The 21,093-nt window shown below is 47.7% G+C and overlaps 1 protein-coding gene across 4 annotated transcripts; it reads right to left on the reverse strand.

Moving 5' to 3' along the window:
• Window positions 1-7,337: 7,337 nt before the first annotated feature.
• Window positions 7,338-20,639, reverse strand: elac2 (elaC ribonuclease Z 2). Of its 4 annotated transcripts, none has more exons than XM_084485162.1 (25): window positions 20,569-20,636; window positions 20,147-20,384; window positions 20,005-20,055; window positions 19,743-19,813; window positions 19,585-19,649; window positions 19,413-19,470; window positions 19,250-19,318; window positions 18,484-18,624; window positions 18,303-18,358; window positions 18,131-18,189; window positions 17,976-18,048; window positions 17,076-17,188; window positions 16,496-16,594; window positions 15,995-16,133; window positions 15,122-15,207; window positions 14,788-14,909; window positions 13,903-13,999; window positions 12,215-12,353; window positions 11,905-11,943; window positions 11,588-11,697; window positions 10,762-10,861; window positions 10,394-10,514; window positions 9,888-9,966; window positions 9,101-9,245; window positions 7,338-7,785 (listed from the first exon to the last, which is right to left on the reverse strand). In XM_084485162.1, the coding sequence occupies exons 2-25, from the start codon at window positions 20,329-20,331 to the stop codon at window positions 7,570-7,572; spliced, it is 2,433 nt and encodes an 810-aa protein (XP_084341288.1). In that variant the 5' UTR covers window positions 20,332-20,384; window positions 20,569-20,636; the 3' UTR covers window positions 7,338-7,569. The 4 variants fall into 4 exon arrangements, with proteins under 4 accessions (XP_084341288.1, XP_084341287.1, XP_084341286.1 ...); XM_084485161.1 differs by having other exon boundaries at window positions 20,147-20,387; window positions 20,569-20,632; XM_084485160.1 differs by having other exon boundaries at window positions 20,147-20,639.
• Between the last annotated feature and the right edge of the window lie 454 nt (window positions 20,640-21,093).

The raw sequence follows: 21,093 nt of genomic DNA on the forward strand, positions 1-21,093 counted from the left end.
ACTACAATCCGGCTTTGATGTGGCGGTTTTGATTGTGCTATTAGGCTAAACAAAGCTAAATGCATCGGCGTTGTGATGAAAATATAAATCATTAAGTCAATTCGTTGGTTATTTAGCACTCAGATTGGCTGATTGATGATTGGCTAAATAGTTGATTTCGGCTATTCGTCAATCAACTATTAAAATCTTCATAACCAAATTAATAATACTTCATTATACATAAATTAACCAGTGGGGATGATTAATTTACAGCTACTTAAAACAGTTACAGTTACAAGGTACTTCAATTACAGTAAGAAAATACTACAAATACGGTAGGATGGACATTTACTTGCAAAGACTCGGGTGCGAGTGAAGCCTCCAGCAGACTCAACTTTGTCTTTGCAGCCGAGACGCAGGACAGGAAAGAATAACTGAATAAATACGAGGGCAGGAAAACGGTTTATTCTGCAACTAATTACTTCAATTCAGTTTCTGCAGTTTCACAACAGTCCTCTGTGCGCCCTTGGAAAGCAGGTGATTGTGGGGGATGCGCCTTCAATAAATGGTACGTGTCATTCAGTGCATCTTTAATTTGTTGCGGAGTCTGCGGAAACGTGGTCCGTGATGGAAGCACGCAGGGGAAGGTCTGATCAGGGTTCACGGCTCTCAGCTTATTTCCACCCAAACTTTCCTGCCGAGGGACAATGTTCCCAGAGCGGCTGAGATCATATCAGAACGACACGCGGAGATAATAAAACTCTGGCGATTCATCACCGCGCCAGGAAACCCTAAGCTCAGCTAAAGTCTCTATTCATTTCTCTTCAATAGATACAACCTAACATCCCCTTTCCCTCATTCCGATTCTCCTGCCTGATAAATGAACACTTCCCCCAACTCGGAAACAATCGCTTGGCTCCCGTCTCTCTCCTCTCTCTCTCTCTCTCTCTCCGCTCCGCCCGTCCGGGTGGGCGGGGGGTCTGAGTTAACGACACTCGCTGTCAGGCAGTGGCGGAGACAAACCGCGAGACAAAGCGCTTTCCATTCTGCTGGTCATAGGATGAGACAGCTCCTATGAACCACACGTCCCTGGGCAGATCATATGTGTTGCTGTTGATATTGAATGGGCCAAAGAGTCGGTCCACGAGGGACCACTTGTCCAATTGAGAGAGACGAGCACAAAAAGCAGAACAATAGCAACGGACACGCACGTCTCCCACAAAGACTGGACTGCTCGTCCCGGGAACAATAGCAGCAGAATAACACATGGGTTTCTATACACACTATATATAGGCCTACGATATTTATAATTGGGTTTTTGTGGGAATACAAACGTTGGAGACAGTTTGCCAAATCAATCTTTGGATAAACGTTGCTTGAATGAATGCGTAATGTTGTTTCAGCAAGAAACACCCAAAGTAAACTCCACAGTCACTACTGATACGATCCTTAGAGAATTATGAGGGAGTTACAGAATGTCTTTTCGGAAAAACACTGCAGTTCTATTGGTTAGTTACTCATGGAACAAAACGCTGTAGTTCTATTGGTTAGTTACTAATGGAACAAAACGCTGTAGTTCTATTGGTTCATTACTAATGAAACTAAACGCTGTAGTTCTATTGGTTAGTTACTAATGGAACAAAACGCTGTAGTTCTATTGGTTAGTTACTAATGGAACAAAACGCTGTAGTTCTATTGGTTAGTTACTAATGGAACAAATTCTGTATTAAAGCATTGTGGTTGTGTTGAGGTTTGGACTTGTGTTAAAGCATTGACGTGGTTGTATTGAGGTTTGGACTTGGTTGTGTTGGTCCATTCCAATGGTTTCTTTTGTGCTGATTCTTTTTGAAGATGAGATGCAGAGATATATAAAACGAGCCAACAAAGGAGAAAAGATTATTTTTATATCCTGTGTTTGATACACAAACGGCAAAGAAAAGTTCAGGATATATTCCACTACTGTCTCCTGGCCTTTATTAAAGGTTACATGCTCAGTGTTTGTGTGATTATATCTGTGAAGGCACCTGTCACAACATGTGAAGCGCTGGTTCTCTGACCGCTGACAGACACCGCCGCGCCTTCCAGAGGCTTCCCTCACCGTCGGACGGAGAAACCGAGCGTCCAGACTTGGCAACTCATCACCGCTTCACGTTGAGGGAAGATAAGACGAATCTCTGTCTCGTCCGTGTCCTCTGGGAGATGTGTTTATCTCCAGTGAGGACTTCCAGGGAGATTCACCCCCTCCCTCCCAGCCTCCCACACCTCCCTCACCCCCCAGCTCCTCCACCCATAAAGGCCTCTCCCTCTCCTCCCAGTATTCATGAAGACGCTCACCTTGTTAGTGCGGTAATCTATGGAGAACAAAAACCTCTCATAGTTCTTAGCGTTGTATAGTATCCATCCCTCCTCTCCTCCCCTCCTCTCCTTCCCCTCCTCTCCTCTCTCCCCTCTCTCATCCTCTTTCCCCCTGCCTCCCCGCTCCTCCTCTTCCCTCTCCTCTCCTCCTCTCCCCTCTCTCCTCCTCTCCCCTCCCCTCTCTCTCCCTCTCTTTCCTCCTCTCTCCCCTCCTCTCTCCTCTCCCTGGATAATAAGGACGTGGCGTTCTGTGTACCCAACGTGTGACACTTTGATGAAGCGCGGCAGCTTTCCAGCTTCTTATTACCGCGGTAAAGCGATGTAACGGTTGTGTGGGCGAGCGCTTCCGCCGGAGAACTCGCAGCCGACCGTAGCTGGCGGGGGGCCCGGGGGGAAATCAGACCGGGGGACAGGGGACACGACGCCTTGGGGGGGGGGGGGCACGGAGGAGAGGGGGGGGGGGGGGGGCGGAGCTGACAGGAGGGCGATGAGCGGCCGTGATGGAGCGTTGGGGGTAATTGGGGGCCGGTCGCGGCAATCGCTACGGCGACAGAGGGATCGTTTAGACGGACTGATGGAACCTTGCCGAGGGTCGCCGTGACAATGCGGCCTGACTTTGACCAATGAGCACACAGGGAGAGTTGGAAGTTATTTGCAATATTTCTTACCTTAACCCCTCTGACTGTTAATGGGATGAAGGATAAACAAATTAGAAATAAACAAACAACAATAAAGTGTACGGCGCATATGGGAGGACTCCAGCACACAGAGCTTATGAATGTTGTATCGGTTGGTCCAAACTTCGCTTTGTCCTAAAGTTGAATTATGTTAATCCGGTGCGTCGCAGCGGGCAAAAGCCTTTTCTCTCCTTTTCGTCGTTTTTAGCGTCTTAATTCTCTGGTGTTACACAAATCCGAGTATAATTGGTGTGAATATACTGCCAGCAGCATAATTCCTCCCCGTTGGCTCATTAAGAAGCAGAGCCCGCAGCTTTCCCGGCTAATAGATGTAGAACAATGCAGTTTAGTATACGTTTACGTGCGTACGATGCAGTTTGTCAATTCGGGTTCGTCCCTGTTTCCTCCGAGGGCTCTCATTGGACTAGGATTCCGATTTGGTCACATAATCTCGAAGCATTAAGGTTCTAGAACACACAAACACAAGCCGATTAGACGGCCTACAATGTAGAGATTGAGCCATGAGTCAACCTGTACTTTAGTTTAGTTGAGAAGTTAGAATGTACTACAGTGTATTAAGAGGAAAGGTGTTTTGTAGTTTAGTGTGTATACATTTTAGAAAGATGTTGTATTGTAGCTCAGAAGTGACCTTATACAGTATAGTGTCGTTTTGGGAGGAGGGGTTCAACAAAGAAGGAAAGTAGCATCCTCACTTTAATGTCCTTTGTTTACCTGGGAAGAGAATCACTTTTCACACACACACACACACACACACACACACACACACACACACACACACACACACACACACAGGGGGGGGTGTGGAGGGGGGGGGGGGTCCTCTCTGACAGAGGGTTAATACTGACTCCTGACCCCCACCACTGGCCCGGCCAGGGTCCGTCAGGACTACACCAGAATACAAATAACACACACACTCTGAAACACACCTACTACAACACACACACTGAAACACACCTACTACAACACACACAAACACACACTGAAACACACACACTCTGAAACACACCTACTACAACACACACACACACACACACTCTGAAACACACCGACTACAACACACACACACACACTGAAAAACACACCTACTGCATCACACACACACACACACACACACAAACACACTCTCTAAAACACAACTACACACAACTACACACACACACAAACATACCTACTAAAACACACACACAAACACACTCTCTAAAACACAACTACACACATGTATGTGTACACTACACTACTGCATGAAGACACTAATAATAAGAAACGCACATCTAAAAAACAAACTCCAACACACAGACAAACTCAGACACACACACACACTCACACACCTTTCCCTTTCAGCTCCTCTCCCAAACGAAATCCGTCGTTGTCACTAAACTCTCTCTCTCTCTCTCATCCCAATCACACGGCTTTGTCCTGCTGTCACCGTGAAAACAGGAGGGGGGCCGGGGGGAGGGACTATGGGGGACGGGGGTGGGGGGGGCGGGGGTGGGGGGTGGGGTGGGGTGAGTGTTCAGGAGGATGGAGATATCACCTCCTCCCCCCCGCCCTGCTGACGGAGCTGACCTCACCTCACCTCCAATCTGGACTGTCTGTCTGCCCCAGCCCAACCTGTCTGTCTGTCATCCCTCCCTCCATCCCTCCCTCCCCCCCCCCTCCATCCCTCCCCCCTCCATCCCTCCCTCCTTCCCTCCCACCCTGTCTCTTGGGCCAATCAATCCCTCCCTCCATCCCTTTCTCCATTCCTGTCCCCCCCACCAACACGAGAGAGAAAGAGAGAGAGAGAGAGAGAGGGAGGGAGGGAGGCCTGTCTCTGGATTCTGTGTTTATTGCTTTCAGAATAAACACAGAGGCACACAGAGGAGAGGAGAGGAGGCATCGATGTCCGGGACGACGTTCAGCCCGGTAACCTCGACTCGTTGAGTGGTTTCTAGAAGACACTCTAGAAGTGACGGTTTCTAGAAGTCCGGTAACCTCTAGCCTGGCTATTGCCAGACCCAGCTCAATGGTAGATTGCACGATGGTCTGGGGAGGCTGCTGTCATTTTCTTCAGCTCAAGAAGCGTGATCAACGGGCGGAGTTACTGACTCTGTACGCAATTGGCTGCTTGCCGTCGCTTCCCTCGTCCCATCGTCATTGTGTTAAACCGGCCAATAGCGCGCCAGGGGGATAAGGCAGCTTGGTGATTGGCTCCCGCAAAAACGTATCGGAAGCAGAAAGAAACGTGTTGCTCTTCTCCAGGGCCAACTCAAACCACCAGCAGAACGGGGGGGGGGGAGGGGGGGTTTCTAGAAGACTCTCAGCCTCATGACCTCTACTCAGTGAGTGGTTTCTAGAAGACTCTCAGCCTTGTGACCTCTACTCAGTGAGTGGTTTCTAGAAGACTCTCAGCCTCGTGACCTCTACTCAGTGAGTGGTTTCTAGAAGACTCTCAGCCTCGTGACCTCTACTCAGTGAGTGGTTTCTAGAAGACTCTCAGCCTCGTGACCTCGGGCTGAGCTGAAGCAGGCGGAGGCGGTGGCGGTGGCAGAGGAACCCGTTCCGTTTGTTAGCCTGAATTTGAGGAGGAATCCCGTAAGGGGCCAACCTACATCCCATAATACCTGCGTTGGAGGAACGGTGCAGAACCGATAGGCCCAGCGATGGAGGGAACGCACCTCACTGCAGAGAGAGAGAGAGAGAGAGAGAGAGAGAGAGAGAGAGAGCTGCTAAACCGAGTCACGCGTAGAGAAGTCTGCAGAATGGAGGATCCATGAGTGACGTTATCCAGCCCGGATTATAGTCAAATGACGGACTGAGGTGAAGAAAGAGACTAGAATCGACATGATGGAGCTTTTTCTGCACGCAGAGGGCAGCCATTTTGGATCCTCAGTAACGTTGTGTTCCCGTCCCGTCTCGTCCCCCCCCCCCCCTCTGTCTGTCCTGTGGGGGCCCGGGTCCTGGATCAGAGCCCTAATGGACTCCCTGGCCTGGGGTATACGTCTTCGTCTGGTCTGCTTCACACTCCGTAGAGTCCAATAATCGCTCGCCTTCTGAGGCGTTGGCCGACGTCTGGGGAGCCGACCCGGCGGCGGCCGGTCAGAACTGATCTGTGTAAACACGCCGACGTCACTCCTCCGGGCTCCCACTCGTCTGGAATATATTCTAAAAACTCATCCTTAATGGGACTGATTAATGTATATATTTAAAAGTAAAACAAGGCGACATTTTCAAATGATTATTATTTTTTTTAAAAAGGCTTGATTTCAAGGTAAAATGTGAGCCTTAAAAAGTTACAGGCTACATTTGAAAGTAAAAGCTTGGATTTCAACGTAAAACTCTAGAATTCAAAGTGACAGACCACATTTTAAAAGATACAGGCTAGGTTCCAAAGTGACAGAATAGATTTCAAAGTAAAAGTCTTGAGGTATCCATCAGAGACGACATGAGACGGACCTGCCGCTCATTTCCTCTTAACAAAGGGACGTTCGTCGTGCTCCTGTCCGAACGTCAGTGGGAACAACGCTGAGCGCTGCTCGGAGTTCCCCCTCTGTGGTACATCAGACCCGAGTCGAGTCGTGTTTTGTCTCGCTCTAATAGCCTAATTTACTTTTTTAAATTAAAATGTGTCACATTCGGCTTTCTCACCCCGGGGTCAAGTCTTATGATACGGTGGTGACGATTTAAGCTGCTGCTGCGAGGGGGAGCACTAGGATAGAGCAACCTGCTATCATGCCGCGGTGCAGCCTTAGAGTAGAGTAGAGGGTATCTAGAGTTGCACTTTACACTTTTATCATTTATAATTTATACTGTTTATACCAACTATTTTGTTTGCCCTATTTGTTGTTGTTTGTCTTGACTTCTCCTTACTTTCTGCATTCCGTTTAGCATTTACCCTTAGCGTCTACTTCTGTTTGTATCAGCACTTTGTATTTTTGTAGTATTGTCTTTTATTTATTTTGTTCCTGTGGTTTTTTTCCATTGCTGCAGGGCTATTGTAACTAACTAATTTATCCTACGGGGGATTAATAAAGTTGTATCGTATCGTAGAGTAGGAGTCGTGTGCTAACATGGAGCTAACATAGCACAGACAACCCGGCGGGTTTGACTACAGAGCGAAGCTTAGGTCGCTTCCACTACGAGCGTTGTCATAAAGATATCATGCAGAGATGTGGTCAGCATGTAAGGCCTGTTTCGTCTTCTTTAATAACCAAGAGGGATATTTGTACGATGGATCAGGTTTAGAGTCAAACTACCGCCTGCACCCCTGAAGCTTTACGATCGCATTTCAGACACACAGCAGACTGCATGGAATCGTTTTATTGCATCAAATAAAACAAATCTAAATGTTTTAACAGCTTTGCTCTATATACACTGCAACGCAAACAAAGATTACACGCTCAGGCACTGCACACGCGACAAAATAAAAAATATATTCCGCACAAAGCCATGCTCAGTTAAATCTTTGTCGGGACTCCCATTTAAACGAAAATCAGTATTAAGAATACCCCGGACCTCCTTAAACTCATGTTGTAAAAATAGCGGGTAAGTGCAGGAGTTAGTTGGCTTTGAGTCTCTTGTTCTCGGCGCTGTGCGACACTGCCCCCTCCTGGTCGCGTTTGGTACCCCTGGGCTCCGGTGCCTCCTCCTGCTCCCCTCTGGTCTTCAGCTCCCTCCTCTCCCTGCGCTCCTCCATCTCCCCCAGCTCCTCCGCGAAGAGCGCCTTGAGGGCCGGGACGAGCCGGGGGAGGACTCGGAAGTCTCCGAACCGGATCTGGGAACAAGAGAGAGAGAGAGAGAGAGAGAGAGAGTGAGCACCTCACAGCTCTCCTTTGTACCGTTCACACCTTTAGATTTAGAGGTTTAGATTTAGAGGTTTAGATTTAGAGGTTTAGATTCAGAGGTTTAAATTCAGAGTTTTAGATTTAAAGTTTTAGATTTAGAGTTTTAGATTCATTGTTTTAGATTCAGAGTTTTAGATTGGACCACTTCAACAGTGGCTGCCTTTGGGTCACTGTTGAACTGCTTTGACAATGCGAATGTTTACTGTGCATGACCAATAAAGATCTTTTGGATGGAAGAGGAGAGATAGAGAAACAGACATAGTAGAGACAACAGAGAGAGAGAGAGAGATTCAGGGTGAGAGAAATAGGTTGAGATATGGCCGGAGAGTTTGGACCGGTCTGGTGTCTAGTGTATTGTGTTTGCCAGCTAGACGTAGGCGGCTGAGTTCCAGTTGTGGAAGGTTGCGTTAATTAAACACAGGTCATTATTCATTTAGACAACATTCAGAACACTCTGTTGTTCTTTACCCACACGGGAAGAAGTAGTGACTGAATTGTAGTCCAACACCTCAGACGTGCGTGTGCGTGTGTGTGCGCGTGTACATCAATTATTCATGCCAGATTAATCGACCTAGGGATGTTTCTCTATATTTATCCGTCGGGGACAGCTCTCTGCTCCCGGGTACGATTCCCACGCCCTCAAGATGCCCTCCAACCCGCAGCTGGAATAACAAGTCACCGGACCAGCATGCCGCTTGCTTCAATCATTTGACTATTTTTCTGCTACCTATCCTATCCTGGCCAGGACTGTTTGGAAAACAGTTGCACCTAAATGTGGCGTTCCGGGTTAAATTAATCTTCATCAAATCCTATCCAACAAAATGAGGGAAAACTAGTCCCCGTAAGCCACGACTCTGTCCTCAAATCAACCTTCAAATGTGTCGTCATGGGTACATGAACGGAACTACGAGCAGCTGTCACTCACGTCAATGAACTGCTGTCGTCCAGGCGTCATCGACACGCCTACGGTCCCATAAAGTCTCCATTCAGCTCCCATAAGCCGTGAGGAACGGAGCCTCGCCGCCATACGGTCATAAGTCATCGAGCTTCTGGCTCATTGTCATGTTGCGCACGTGAGCAGAACTCGCAAATGTAGCTTGCGGCATCTTTCTGCCTTCCTCAACAGGAGGACAATAAGCAAGTCATTCGGTGACTATAATTCACTGTGTGTGTGTGTGTGTGTGTGTGTGTGTGTGTGTGTGTGTGTGTGTGTGTGTGTGTGTGTGTGTGTGTGTGTGTGCTGACCTTCATGTGGTCGAAGGAGATGCCGACGCGGTCGGTGAAGTCGTCGCTGAAGAGCGGGATCTTGGCGTAACGCTGGCTGAAGTGGTTCAGCATGATGAACTCAGCGTTCATCTTCATCCCCATGGCGATGGCCTGGGAGGTCGTGCTGGGGGGGGGGGGGGGGGGGAGAATCCCAATTTACAATTGTTGTAGCTGCTCTAATACAGATCGTATGCTTTCAATGTTGTTGTTGACTATGGAGTGAGGTTAGCCTGCGTCAATTAGCGTCGACTAGCGATGGTATGATTTGAATGTTTTCAATTTAATTAATTGATCACCTCTAATTGATTACCTCAGAATAACACAATTTTGAGGTTTTCTGAGGTTGTCTTTATTGACCAATGGGGATATTTTATGATGGATCAGGTTTAGAGTCAAACTACCGTGCGCACTCTGAACTTTTGAAATAGTCATATCTATCTATCTGTCTCCACTTTGAACTGGTGTGGCGGTGATCAGAATCAGAATCAGCTTTAGTGGCCAAGTATGTTCACATCCATGGAATTTGACTCGGTAGCTGTTCACTCTCTCAGACAGGTAGACATATACAATATAGACACCAAGCAAACAAGTAAATATAAATTAATTTAAAAATATATATATATATATATATATATATATATATATTTTTTTTTTTTTTAAATTAAAAAAATATATACAGGCAGGTACATGAGTTATGGTCTTATATACAATATACATATATGTAATATGCAATATCATGATGACTTTTTTATTGTGATGACCTCACCTGTGGCGTTTCTCTACAGCCTCCTCCTCCAGCCCGTCCTCCAGCGTGGCCTCGTGGATCAGCAGCGTGGCGTTCTGCCCTGTAACACACACACACACACACACACACACACACACACACACACACACACACACACACACACACACACACACACACACACACACACACACACACACACACACACACACACACACACAAGATTATAAATCTGAACTATAATCTTCCAGTGGATTATAGTCCAACCTTTGATCTACATGTAGATTATGTTCTGAACTATTATCTACTGGTAGATTAGAATCTGAACTACGAGCTACTGGACTAGTAGATGTTGGACTAGTAGATTATAATCTGAACTACAAGCTACTGGACTAGTAGACGTTGGACTAGCAGACGTTGGACTAGCAGACGTTGGACTAGTAGACGTTGGACTAGTAGACGTTGGACTAGCAGACGTTGGACTAATAGATTTTGGACTAGTAGACGTTGGACTAGTAGAGTGTTCTGACCGATGCCCACGAAGGCCTCACAGGGCATGGTGTCCCCGGAGAAGGCCAGCTTCCAGCCGGAGCGGTGGGTGATGCTGCAGGCGAACGCGTTCCTGCAGTGATGCACGTGGCACGTTTGGAACTACACACAAACAAACAACAACCGTGAATAACTGCACAACATCACAGCAACAGTGTGAGCCACACAAACTCAGCACAAAAACATAAAACATCCCAAAAACGCACAACACAACACAACACAAAACCAATACAGGAACAGCAAACAGCACAACAACAGTAACCAAGACAACAGCAAACAAACCATCCGTGTTCCGAGCAGTCGTAGGACATTCTGTCTGTTCTGTAGATTGAAACAAACGTCTGCTCACCCTGTCCAGGTCGTTCTTCTTCAGGACGGCCTGGATGAACGACTTGGTTTTGTATTTGGGAACCTCGGTTCCGTCGCACAGGAACTTGTTTGGGACGATGCTGAAAAAGCAGACGGTTCAGTAAACAACCGAGAGAGGGACTAATTAAACGGCCGTTTCAGGTGGTGTTTAAGTGACAGTGTATTTGTTAAGTTAAGTACCTAGCCAGAGTTTGTTAGAGGAGGATTAATTCTCTAAATCTACGATATTGTCCCGGTGAACCGAGGGCTGCGTCTGGGAGGTGGTGGGTCCACTGCGTCTTCCACTTCTCATTAACTGAACCCCACACACTCGCCGCTCAATGGGGATAAATTAAAGCCAGAGGTAATCCAATATCACCGCCTCCCAAACCGTCCCCAGATCATTATCTCATCTGTGGAGCCGACAGGAGAACTGCAGACTGCTGAGGAGGCCTCCGGTCTGAGGAGGAGGAGGAGGAGGAGGAGGAGGAGGAGGAGGAGGAGGTGATAAAGGCTGTGAGGGGAGGTGAGGAGGAGGTGAAGAATGTGAGGAGGAGGAGGAGGAGGTGGCAAGAGGAGGAGATGAAGGATGTGAAGAAAAACGAGAGAAGGAGATAAATGCTGTGAGGGGAGATGAGAGGAGGAGGACGTGTGAGGATGTGGAGGAGGTGAGCAGAGGAGGTATGATGAGGAGATGTGAGGAGGAGGTGACAACGGAGGCGAAAGTAGGAAGTGAGGTGATGACAAGGAGGTGAGAGTAGGAGGTGAGAGGATGAGGAGGTGAGAGGGGGAGAGGGGATAGGAGGAGAAGAGGAGGAGGAACATACTTGACGTGGCTGAGGATGTCCTGGCAGTGGTCGTGGAACTGGTTCAACCAGGTCATGATCTGGACGGGCGCCACCAGGTACACCGGGCTGAACGGCCTGCCCAGCGTCGCCTGGCAACCACAACATCCCATAATGAGCCCTCAGCTCATTCACACGGAGAAACATTTGAACCTTGACATTATAATCATTATAATACATTATAATAAGACATTATAATAAGTACTACGTCCGGTGTCATTCATTTACATTAAGAGGAATCTAATAAAATTTAGAGTAGTATGGTATAGAACAAATAACATGGAGTCTAAAATACGCACCATCGCTCTTTCCCTCTGGTAGAGTAGCTTCAGCAGCCCCTAAACAAACACATTAACACACACACACACACACTTAAGTACCCACATTAAAGTACACACGATAACAACCCAGAACATGAACACCACCGTGTGGTGGGGAGTGTGCACGTGAGAGACCAGCTCACCGTGTGGTGGTGCTGGGGAGTGTGCACGTGAACTCACCGTGTGCTGGTGGTGGGGAGTGTGCACGTGAACTCACGATGTGGTGGAGAGTGTGCACGTGAGAGACCAGCTCACCGTGTGCTGGTGGAGAGTGTGCACGTGAACTCACCGTGTGGTGGTCGGCGTGCATGTGGGAGACGAAGATGGTGGAGATGTTGGCGAGGGCATCATCCACGCCGTTGCCATAGTGACGACACAGCTGGCCGAAGGTCCCCTCGCCGCAGTCCAGCAGGATGGACTGACCAGCACTGGGGGCGAGAGAGAGAGAGAGAGAGAGAGAGAAAATATATATATATTGTTATAAAAAAGGTGTGATGTTGGGTGAAAGTGTCTCTAAAAAATAATGAAAAAGTACTTACCGCAAATGAACCGCAAATGAACAGTAGTTGAACATGTGTTAACCACTGGTTCTATAGTAGTACACTAGTGGTTCTATAGTAGTAGTACACTAGTGGTTCTATAGTAGTACACTAGTGGTTCTATACTATAGTAGTACACTAGTGGTTCTATACTATAGTAGTACACTAGTGGTTATATACTATAGTAGTACACTAGTGGTTCTATAGTAGTACACTAGTGGTTCTATAGTAGTACACTAGTGGTTCTATACTATAGTAGTACACTAGTGGTTCTATACTATAGTAGTACACTAGTGGTTATATACTATAGTAGTACACTAGTGGTTCTATAGTAGTACACTAGTGGTTCTATAGTAGTACACTAGTGGTTCTATACTATAGTAGTACACTAGTGGTTCTATACTATAGTAGTACACTAGTGGTTCTATAGTAGTACACTAGTGGTTCTATAGTAGTACACTAGTGGTTCTATAGTAGTACACTAGTGGTTCTATACTATAGTAGTACACTAGTGGTTCTATACTATAGTAGTACACTAGTGGTTCTATAGTAGTACACTAGTGGTTCTATAGTAGTACACTAGTGGTTCTATAGTAGTACACTAGTGGGTCTATAGTAGTACACTAGTGGGTCTATAGTAGTACACTAGTGGGTCTATAGTAGTACACTAGTGGTTCTATACTATAGTAGTACACTAGTGGTTCTATACTATAGTAGTACACTAGTGGGTCTATAGTAGTACACTAGTGGGTCTATAGTAGTACACTAGTGGTTCTATACTATAGTAGTACACTAGTGGTTCTATACTATAGTAGTACACTAGTGGTTCTATACTATAGTAGTACACTAGTGGTTCTATAGTATGTATGTAAGTATGGTGAGTGAGTGAGTGAGTGAGTGGCTGAGTGGCTGAGTGAGTGAGTGACTGAGTGAGTGAGTGGCTGAGTGAGTGAGTGAGTGAGTGAGTGAGTGAGTGAGTGGCTGAGTGAGTGAGTGAGTGAGTGAGTGAGTGGCTGAGTGGCTGAGTGAGTGAGTGAGTGGCTGAGTGAGTGAGTGGCTGAGTGAGTGAGTGAGTGGCTGAGTGAGTGGCAGAGTGGCTGAGTGAGTGAGTGAGTGAGTGAGTGAGTGGCAGAGTGGCTGAGTGAGTGAGTGAGTGGCTGAGTGAGTGAGTGGCTGAGTGAGTGAGTGGCTGAGTGAGTGGCTGAGTGGCTGAGTGAGTGAGTGAGTGAGTGAGTGGCTGAGTGGCTGAGTGAGTGAGTGAGTGAGTGGCTGAGTGGCTGAGTGAGTGAGTGAGTGAGTGAGTGAGTGAGTGAGTGAGTGAGTGAGTGAGTGGCTGAGTGGCTGATTGAGTGAGTGAGTGAGTGAGTGAGTGAGTGAGTGAGTGGCTGAGTGGCTGAGTGAGTGAGTGAGTGAGTGAGTGAGTGAGTGAGTGAGGGACCTGATGTTCAGCAGGGTCCCGCTGACGTTCCTGATCTTCATGGGCAGCGCGGAGCCCGTCCCCAGGAAGATGACCTCAGGGTACCGCTCCGCCCGCCCTGCACAACACACACAACACACAACACACAACATGCACAACGCAGTGTGTGTGTTAACATGCATTTCAATGTATACCAGAGCCAAATAGCAATGGTGTGTAATTTAAATAATAATATTAGATTATTATAATTGACTATACTATACTCCATGTTATTTGTTATGTTATAAAACGGGTGGCTTAAATCAAGCGATCTGATTGGTTCCTAACTGTTGTATATTGAGCGTATACACACAGCTATGACGCCCGTTCAGTTTACAGAGTTCAGTATCACTCCGTGCCTAACTTGAACTGTTGTTTATTTATATATAAAAGCAATAGCATAGTTCACTGAAGCCTAAAAATTTGTTGATTACTGGAGAGGGTGGAAATGTTGTAAAGCAATAGACACACGGTGAGTGATAGTGCTCGATAGTAGGCTAAATTGCCGGCAAACCGAGCTTAATAAAAGCAATAGATCACTTCAGTCAGTGGTATGTGCTCATTATACCACAGTTAAGGGGGTCGCCGTCCCTCCGCTGCGCATCTGGACGGACAACGCGCCTTAACTGTGGTATAATGACCGTATACCACAGCCTGTCGTGATCTATTGCTTAAATATACTACAGTATATTGTATTCTATTCCTCTAAATGTAAATTAACAACACCGGAAGTAGTACTTATTATAATGTGGGAACACGCCGCGTCCACAGGGACGGTGATCCATGGTGAGACCGCCCCTCTAACCAGCAGGGTACCGGTGCAGCCTATGCCAGGGTACAGACCCCGGGTACAGACCCAGGACTCACCGGACAGGACGCTGGGGTCTGAGGCACAGAAGGCCCGACACGCCTCCACCTCCTGGAGGAAGTCTGGCACCTCCGACGCCTCCTTCAGGAATTCCTCTGTGTCGCACGGCACCATCGCATCTCTGACACACACACACACACACACACACACACACACACACACACACACACACACACACACACACACACACACACACACACACACACACACACACACACCTCAGCAAAGCAGTGTAGTTACACACCTAGTGGTGAACATGGGCGTGCGTGAGTGAGTGAGTGAGTGAGTGAGTGAGTGAGAGATGTGAGTGCGTGCGTGCGTGCGTGCGTGTACCTCTGCCACTCCAGCGTTGGGCGGAGCTGGAACTTGAGGAGACACTGGGCTCTGACGGGGGTGACCCGCAGCGACCCCTCCTCCTCCTGAGGAGGTGGAGAAAAGAAACATTAAGGACAGAGCAGTCAAGAAGGAGGACATGAGAGGGAAAGGAATGAGGAGGAAGGGGGAGGAATGGTTGAGACGAGGAGAAGGGTTTGTCATTGATTTCAAGAGCGTGCCTCAATGTTTTTCCTAACGCTCCTCATCCCCTATAGCAGCGGCCTATCAGCGGTGATGAGGTCGGCTCTCAAAGGTTAACTGAATCCTCTGTAGAGACAAGACGGCAACAGAGTGGAGGTCGGCTTTAAAAGGTTAGAGAATCCTCCACTCCACTAAGAACCAGTGGTAACGCCGAAACAGTAGAGATATTAAAATGACACTACTGGAAATGGAACTAGTGTGCATTCCCAAGTGTTTGAATTTGAAGCGAGATCCCAAACAAACAGATCCAGCTCGCCCCTCCCTTCCTTGATTCGTGCATCCAGTTAAAACTATCCTGAACGCAGCGCAGAACCCCACAACACCCGCCCCATGTCAGTGATTGGTTGGAATACTATTTATTTTGGTTTTTGAGTGGTTTTGAGTGGTTGGTAGTACCATTTGTTTTTGTGTACGATCTTGGAGTGCAGGCTGCCTACAGAGACGTGTTTTTTTTACGGCTGGCTCATGGGGCGGGCGGCTGGCGGATTGTGAGGAAAGATCTGATGAATGTGATCATTTATGTCTCGGCCTAGAATCGCTGATACAACCTTTAATGTTGGAAAAAAGATTAATTCCAACCCTGTAGCATTCATAGTTCAGTAGTGCGCGCCAGGCGTGAGGTCCGGGTACCTTAGGGTTAACGTTCTTGAGTTGGGGGAAGATCTCCGGGTGGATCATGTTGAGCTGGGTCTGGATCTTGAGGCTCCGGACGTTGTGGACCGTCTGGACCTGTTCGTTCAGGACCAGATGCTGTGTGGAGCTGGGGAACCTGCAGACAGAGCACACGGACCGGGCCTGGTCAGGTCCCGGACTCCCTGAGGTCGCCAAAGACCCCAGGGTCCCACCGCGAGAGGAGATGTGCCAACATTTCCACCTGATCACCACCTGGTCTCTGATTGGATAGTTTCACCCCTCATCTCTCCAATGTGATCCAGTCTGCGCTGAGCGAAATACTGCTTTCTTATATTTATGACAAACTTAATTATTTGTAGATAATGTGCGTGAATGAGAACTATGTCAAAAAACCTCCAATTGTAATTGTCAAGGAGAATACTCTGAAGTTATATTTTATTGTCCCCTTGCGGGAAACCCAACATACAGGGTCCACGAGGCAGTAGTGCACCCTGGTACCTCTCCATCCACGCCTGGTAGCGCTCCGTCTTCAGCACGCCCTCGGGGGTCATGTGGACCACCAGGGCGGCCGGGTCCTCGGGACCGCCGGCCTGGTGCCTGCACAACGACAACAACACAACAAGACAACAACAACAACAACATGAGGTCAAACCAACAGCTCAGTGGGGTTACACCGGCTGTGTTCTGAACCATCAACACATGAGCAATGTACACATGTACACATTAGTGATTGACCAATATATCGGCCGGCCGATATTATCGGCCAATATTTGTGTTTTTTATGTGTATCGGCATCAGCTGATTTCTTTCACCGATTTATTTTTTTATTGATTTTATTATTTTATTGATTGCATGATATACAGAAAGACAGTTCAATAAACACTCTTTTTAAATTGAGACTGGTAACATTTGTTCGTCATTGTGTCATTTTTATGATGTAAACTGAGGGAGCAAAAGCAGAATCGGCTCCAAACATCAGCTCAAGAAAATCGGTATCGCTGTATCGGTACATGCGTGCGTGACCCGGGGTACGTAGGCCGTCCCGGGTGGAGTCGGTACCTCGCTTCTGATTGGTTACCTGGCCAGTCTCTCATTGGTGCAGAGTCCCTCGATGAACTCCGCCGTGGGACACTCCACCACCAGGAAGACAGGCCCCGGGTCAGAGGGCGTGCACACCTGCTCAGGACGGATCTGACCACAGAGAGAGGGGGAGAGAGAGAGAGAGAGAGAGAGAGAGAGAGAGAGAGAGAGAGAGAGAGAGAGAGAGAGAGAGAGAGAGAGAGAGAGAGAGAGAGAGAGAGAGAGAGACTGTGATGATGTCATCCGAACGGCAGTCGGCAGTGTTGGTAAAAGATAAAAGTATTTTCCAGTCAGACTTTGAGCTGAGGAGTTGAAGCTCATTCTCTACTCAGGTGCTTTTAAATATCCCGACAGTCTCATTGTGGACACCCTCAAAGCACTACGGTGTCTCCTAAATCGACATATGTTTGCGTGGTAATGGGTCAGGGGTCAGGGTCAGGGGTCAGGGGTCAGGGGTCAGGGTCACTCGGGGGGGGGGGGGGGGGGGGGGGGGGGGTGGCAGAATGGGTGGAGCCACAGTTTTATGCGACAGCCACACTATATTGGTTATATAAAAAACAAGATGGAGTGATTAATAGCCTGGCTATTGCCAGACCAATGGTAGACTGCATGTTGGTCTGGGGAGACTGCTGTCCTTTTCTACAGCACAGGAGGCGTGATCAACGGGCGGAGTTAAACTGACTCTGTACGCAATTGGCTGCTTGCCGTAGCTTCCATGTCGTCATTGTGTTAAACCAGCCAATAGCGCGCCAGGGAGGAAAAGCCAGCTTGGTGATTGGCTCCCGCAAAAGCGTATCGGAAGCAGAAAGAAATGTATTGCTCCTCTCCAGCCCCTGCTGCAGGGTGAACTCAAATCACCGGCAGAACGGGCGGGGGGGTACCCAGTCTAATAATTCACCTCTTTTCCTTCGTATGTCACCGTCTTGCCGTTCTTCAGATCCACCACCAGGGGGCCGATGGCTGATTTACCGCTGCAGAGAGGACACCACTGATTATAATGGGACCATTTGGGATTATTCTCCAACCAAACAGCAGATCTATAGGTACACTCACACGGGGAGGCCCAGCGCAACAGCTTGAGGGACGAGGAAGTTCCCCTTCTTGGCGTGGAGCTGAGAGAACCGGAGAGACACGTTAGAGATGTACTGTCTCCGGACCTCTACTGTCCACTACTAAGGTTCTACTGTCTCAGGACTTCTGTGTCTGAATCAGAAAGATGACCTACCTTGCAAACAAATGCAACCACCAGAGAGGGATCTCTTGTAGTTTTGGACATCAACCCTAAAATATAACACATTATATACATATATTTATATATACTGTAATATATATATATATATATATATATATACACATTGATACATGAAGATGAACACCAGGCTAGTAACTAGGAGGGCTGGTCTCACCCGGGCTGGAGGGTCTATGACCTGGCTGGCCTTCAGCTGGGTTCCACAGCTCCTTCCTCTGGCTGGACACCGGACTCCGAGGTGGGCTCCCTCTCCCAGGGCTGGCAGAGTGGCCCGGTCCCCCCTCACCCAGCGACTGGGCTGGAGACCAAACACCGTCAATACAACACTCACTCATCCTAGTTCTAATTCACTTGTTTCATTTCATATTCGTTGCGTAGGAATCAAGACGACCCTTGTCCAGAAAGACCCGGTGTTATTCTGTGCATTTGATACAAAAACAAGCTGTGCTTGCTTACAATCACGTAGTCACAGAACTCATTGGGTACCATGGTTACAACGATACACTAAACATTTGGTTTTGATGCTGCATCTCAAGACGATGAGGGTCACCGATAGCCTGGCTATTGCCAGACCAAGCTCAATCATAGATTGAGCTTGGTCTGGGAAGCTGCTGTCATTTTCTTCAGCACAAGAGGCGTGGGGCCAAGTTCAATTGACTCTGTACGCAATTGGCTGCTTGTACGCTTCCCTGTCGTCATTGTGTTAAACAAGCCAATAGCACGCCAGGAGGAAAAGCCAGCTTGGTGACACAAAAGCGTATCAGAAGCAGAAAGAACTGTATTGCTCTTCTCCAGACCCTTCTGCAGGGCGAACTCAAATCGCCGACAGAACGGGTGGGGGGGTACCCAGTCTAGGTCACCACGGTACCGCGTCGACATCTTCAGGAGACTCGCGCAGTGAAGCGCTGTCCGCCAACACTCACCGAACACGGGGACCTGATGGACGCTCATGGTTTCGTCCGTGTACGCCTCCTGGGTGTAGGGTCGCACCGCTGCGGGACGACGAGGGGGTCGAAGGTCAGAATCAACGGTTTCAGATACAACCTGACGTGTTGAATAACCAGCGAGGGACACGGCTCAACGTACACAGCTTGATGTCCTCCAGAGCTCCTGAAAACACCTTGATGGCGTTGATGAAGTTGCCCTTTGAAGAAGAAAGGGAGGTTTAGCATAATAGCCTTTATTATACATAGAGTCTTTCTTACAACACAGAAGTCTACGGCAAGTTCCGTCTCTGGAATAAATAGACAAAACTTACCAGCTGCGGAGGACCGGACAGAACACACTCTGGTACTCCGATGTCCTTCAGTGTTAAGATCATCCCTGCCGTACGAACCACAGATCCGAGGTAATAACAACTACACATGTTCTTGAATCACGTATTAATAACAGTATACTGGTAACCACGAAACTCACCCGATAAGCCACCGATGTTGTCCCAGTTCATCCTTGTGAAGAAGATGTTGTCCAAACGAGACGCTTTTAACCTGTCGGCAGAAGTACGTAACGTTCAGGCATGTCACTTACCTAGCTCTAGATGGAACAGACTGACAGTGTGCAATACAAAATCGTAATACTGTCAATTCTATATGGAGGCATCTCAAAGCTTTCTACCTCACTAGTTACGGTTGTGGTTTGTTATTGTAAGAGACACACGAGTTAAGAACCGGCATCGTACTTGTGCTCCTGCATCAGCCTCTGAGTCCCCTCCCCGCAGTTGAACAGGTACCTGGAGAGGACGGGGAAGAGAGGAGGATCCATCGTAGGTGTGGAGGTAAGGTGTTTTATCCTCGGATGGATAGAAAAGCGTACATAGTTACCTGTTGTACTCGGAGAAGACATACAGCGAGGCTCCATTGTCTCTACTGCCTGCCCCAACGACCTGCAGGTAAACGGTGGACGGGCCGTGCGAGTTGCGATGATCTTTGGTCTTCAGTCGCCTCAAGGTGTCCTTCTGTTTAGCCTTCTTGAAACTCTTTGCGTTTTTCTCCATGTTGGTCTCCATTGTTCCAGTGCAGAACTGGAAAACATTCCCGTGGAAACGAGGACCACAGGCGACTGCTAGACGACAAGCAGCGATTGATTTGGTTTGGATGAACAGCAATGCAAAAGGTTTCTGCCACAGACGAGCAGTATTCATACTAAAGATCCACCGGAGAGAAAGGAAAACTGAACGCGTGCAAACCACACAATTATTTGGTTGAGATCATTGCACACTTCATCTAAAAATCAAATTAGTTACCTAATAGACGTGAGTGTTATAGCGATGTTGTTTCAGAGGTTGACTTTCTCCATGGTTGACACATGGGGACCGTTTCCGGCATCTATTGATGACGTAGTGTATTCATCGGACCCCATTGGTGCAATCCTGTGAGAGCTGGAGGGTGGGAGCCAGTCGCAGCGGACTGAGAGCAGTGGGCGGGCCCAGTTCAGTTGGTCCAAATCCTAAATGAGATAAGCTAGACCTAAATATATCACATATATTAAAGAATTGCATCCTCCAGGTAGAACCGGGGTGTACTGTGACATTGTCCATAATTCTGTCTGCATGCATCCCAAATATTAGATTTAGATTTTTTTTATAACTAATAGAGAAGTAAATATTTCGGGAACATGCTTACATAATGATGGATTGAACGCCAGCGCAACGATCAACGTCACAATTAACTATTATCTGAGAAAAATAAATAAGTAATTCTATCCATTACCTTATCTTCTGCATTGGCTGCATGTGTATATCTTTTCCAGATGAATTGCAAGGAAAACA

This window comes from Micromesistius poutassou (assembly GCF_964030765.1).
Source record: "Micromesistius poutassou genome assembly, chromosome: 1".
In the NCBI taxonomy this organism is placed as follows: Eukaryota; Metazoa; Chordata; class Actinopteri; order Gadiformes; family Gadidae; genus Micromesistius; species Micromesistius poutassou.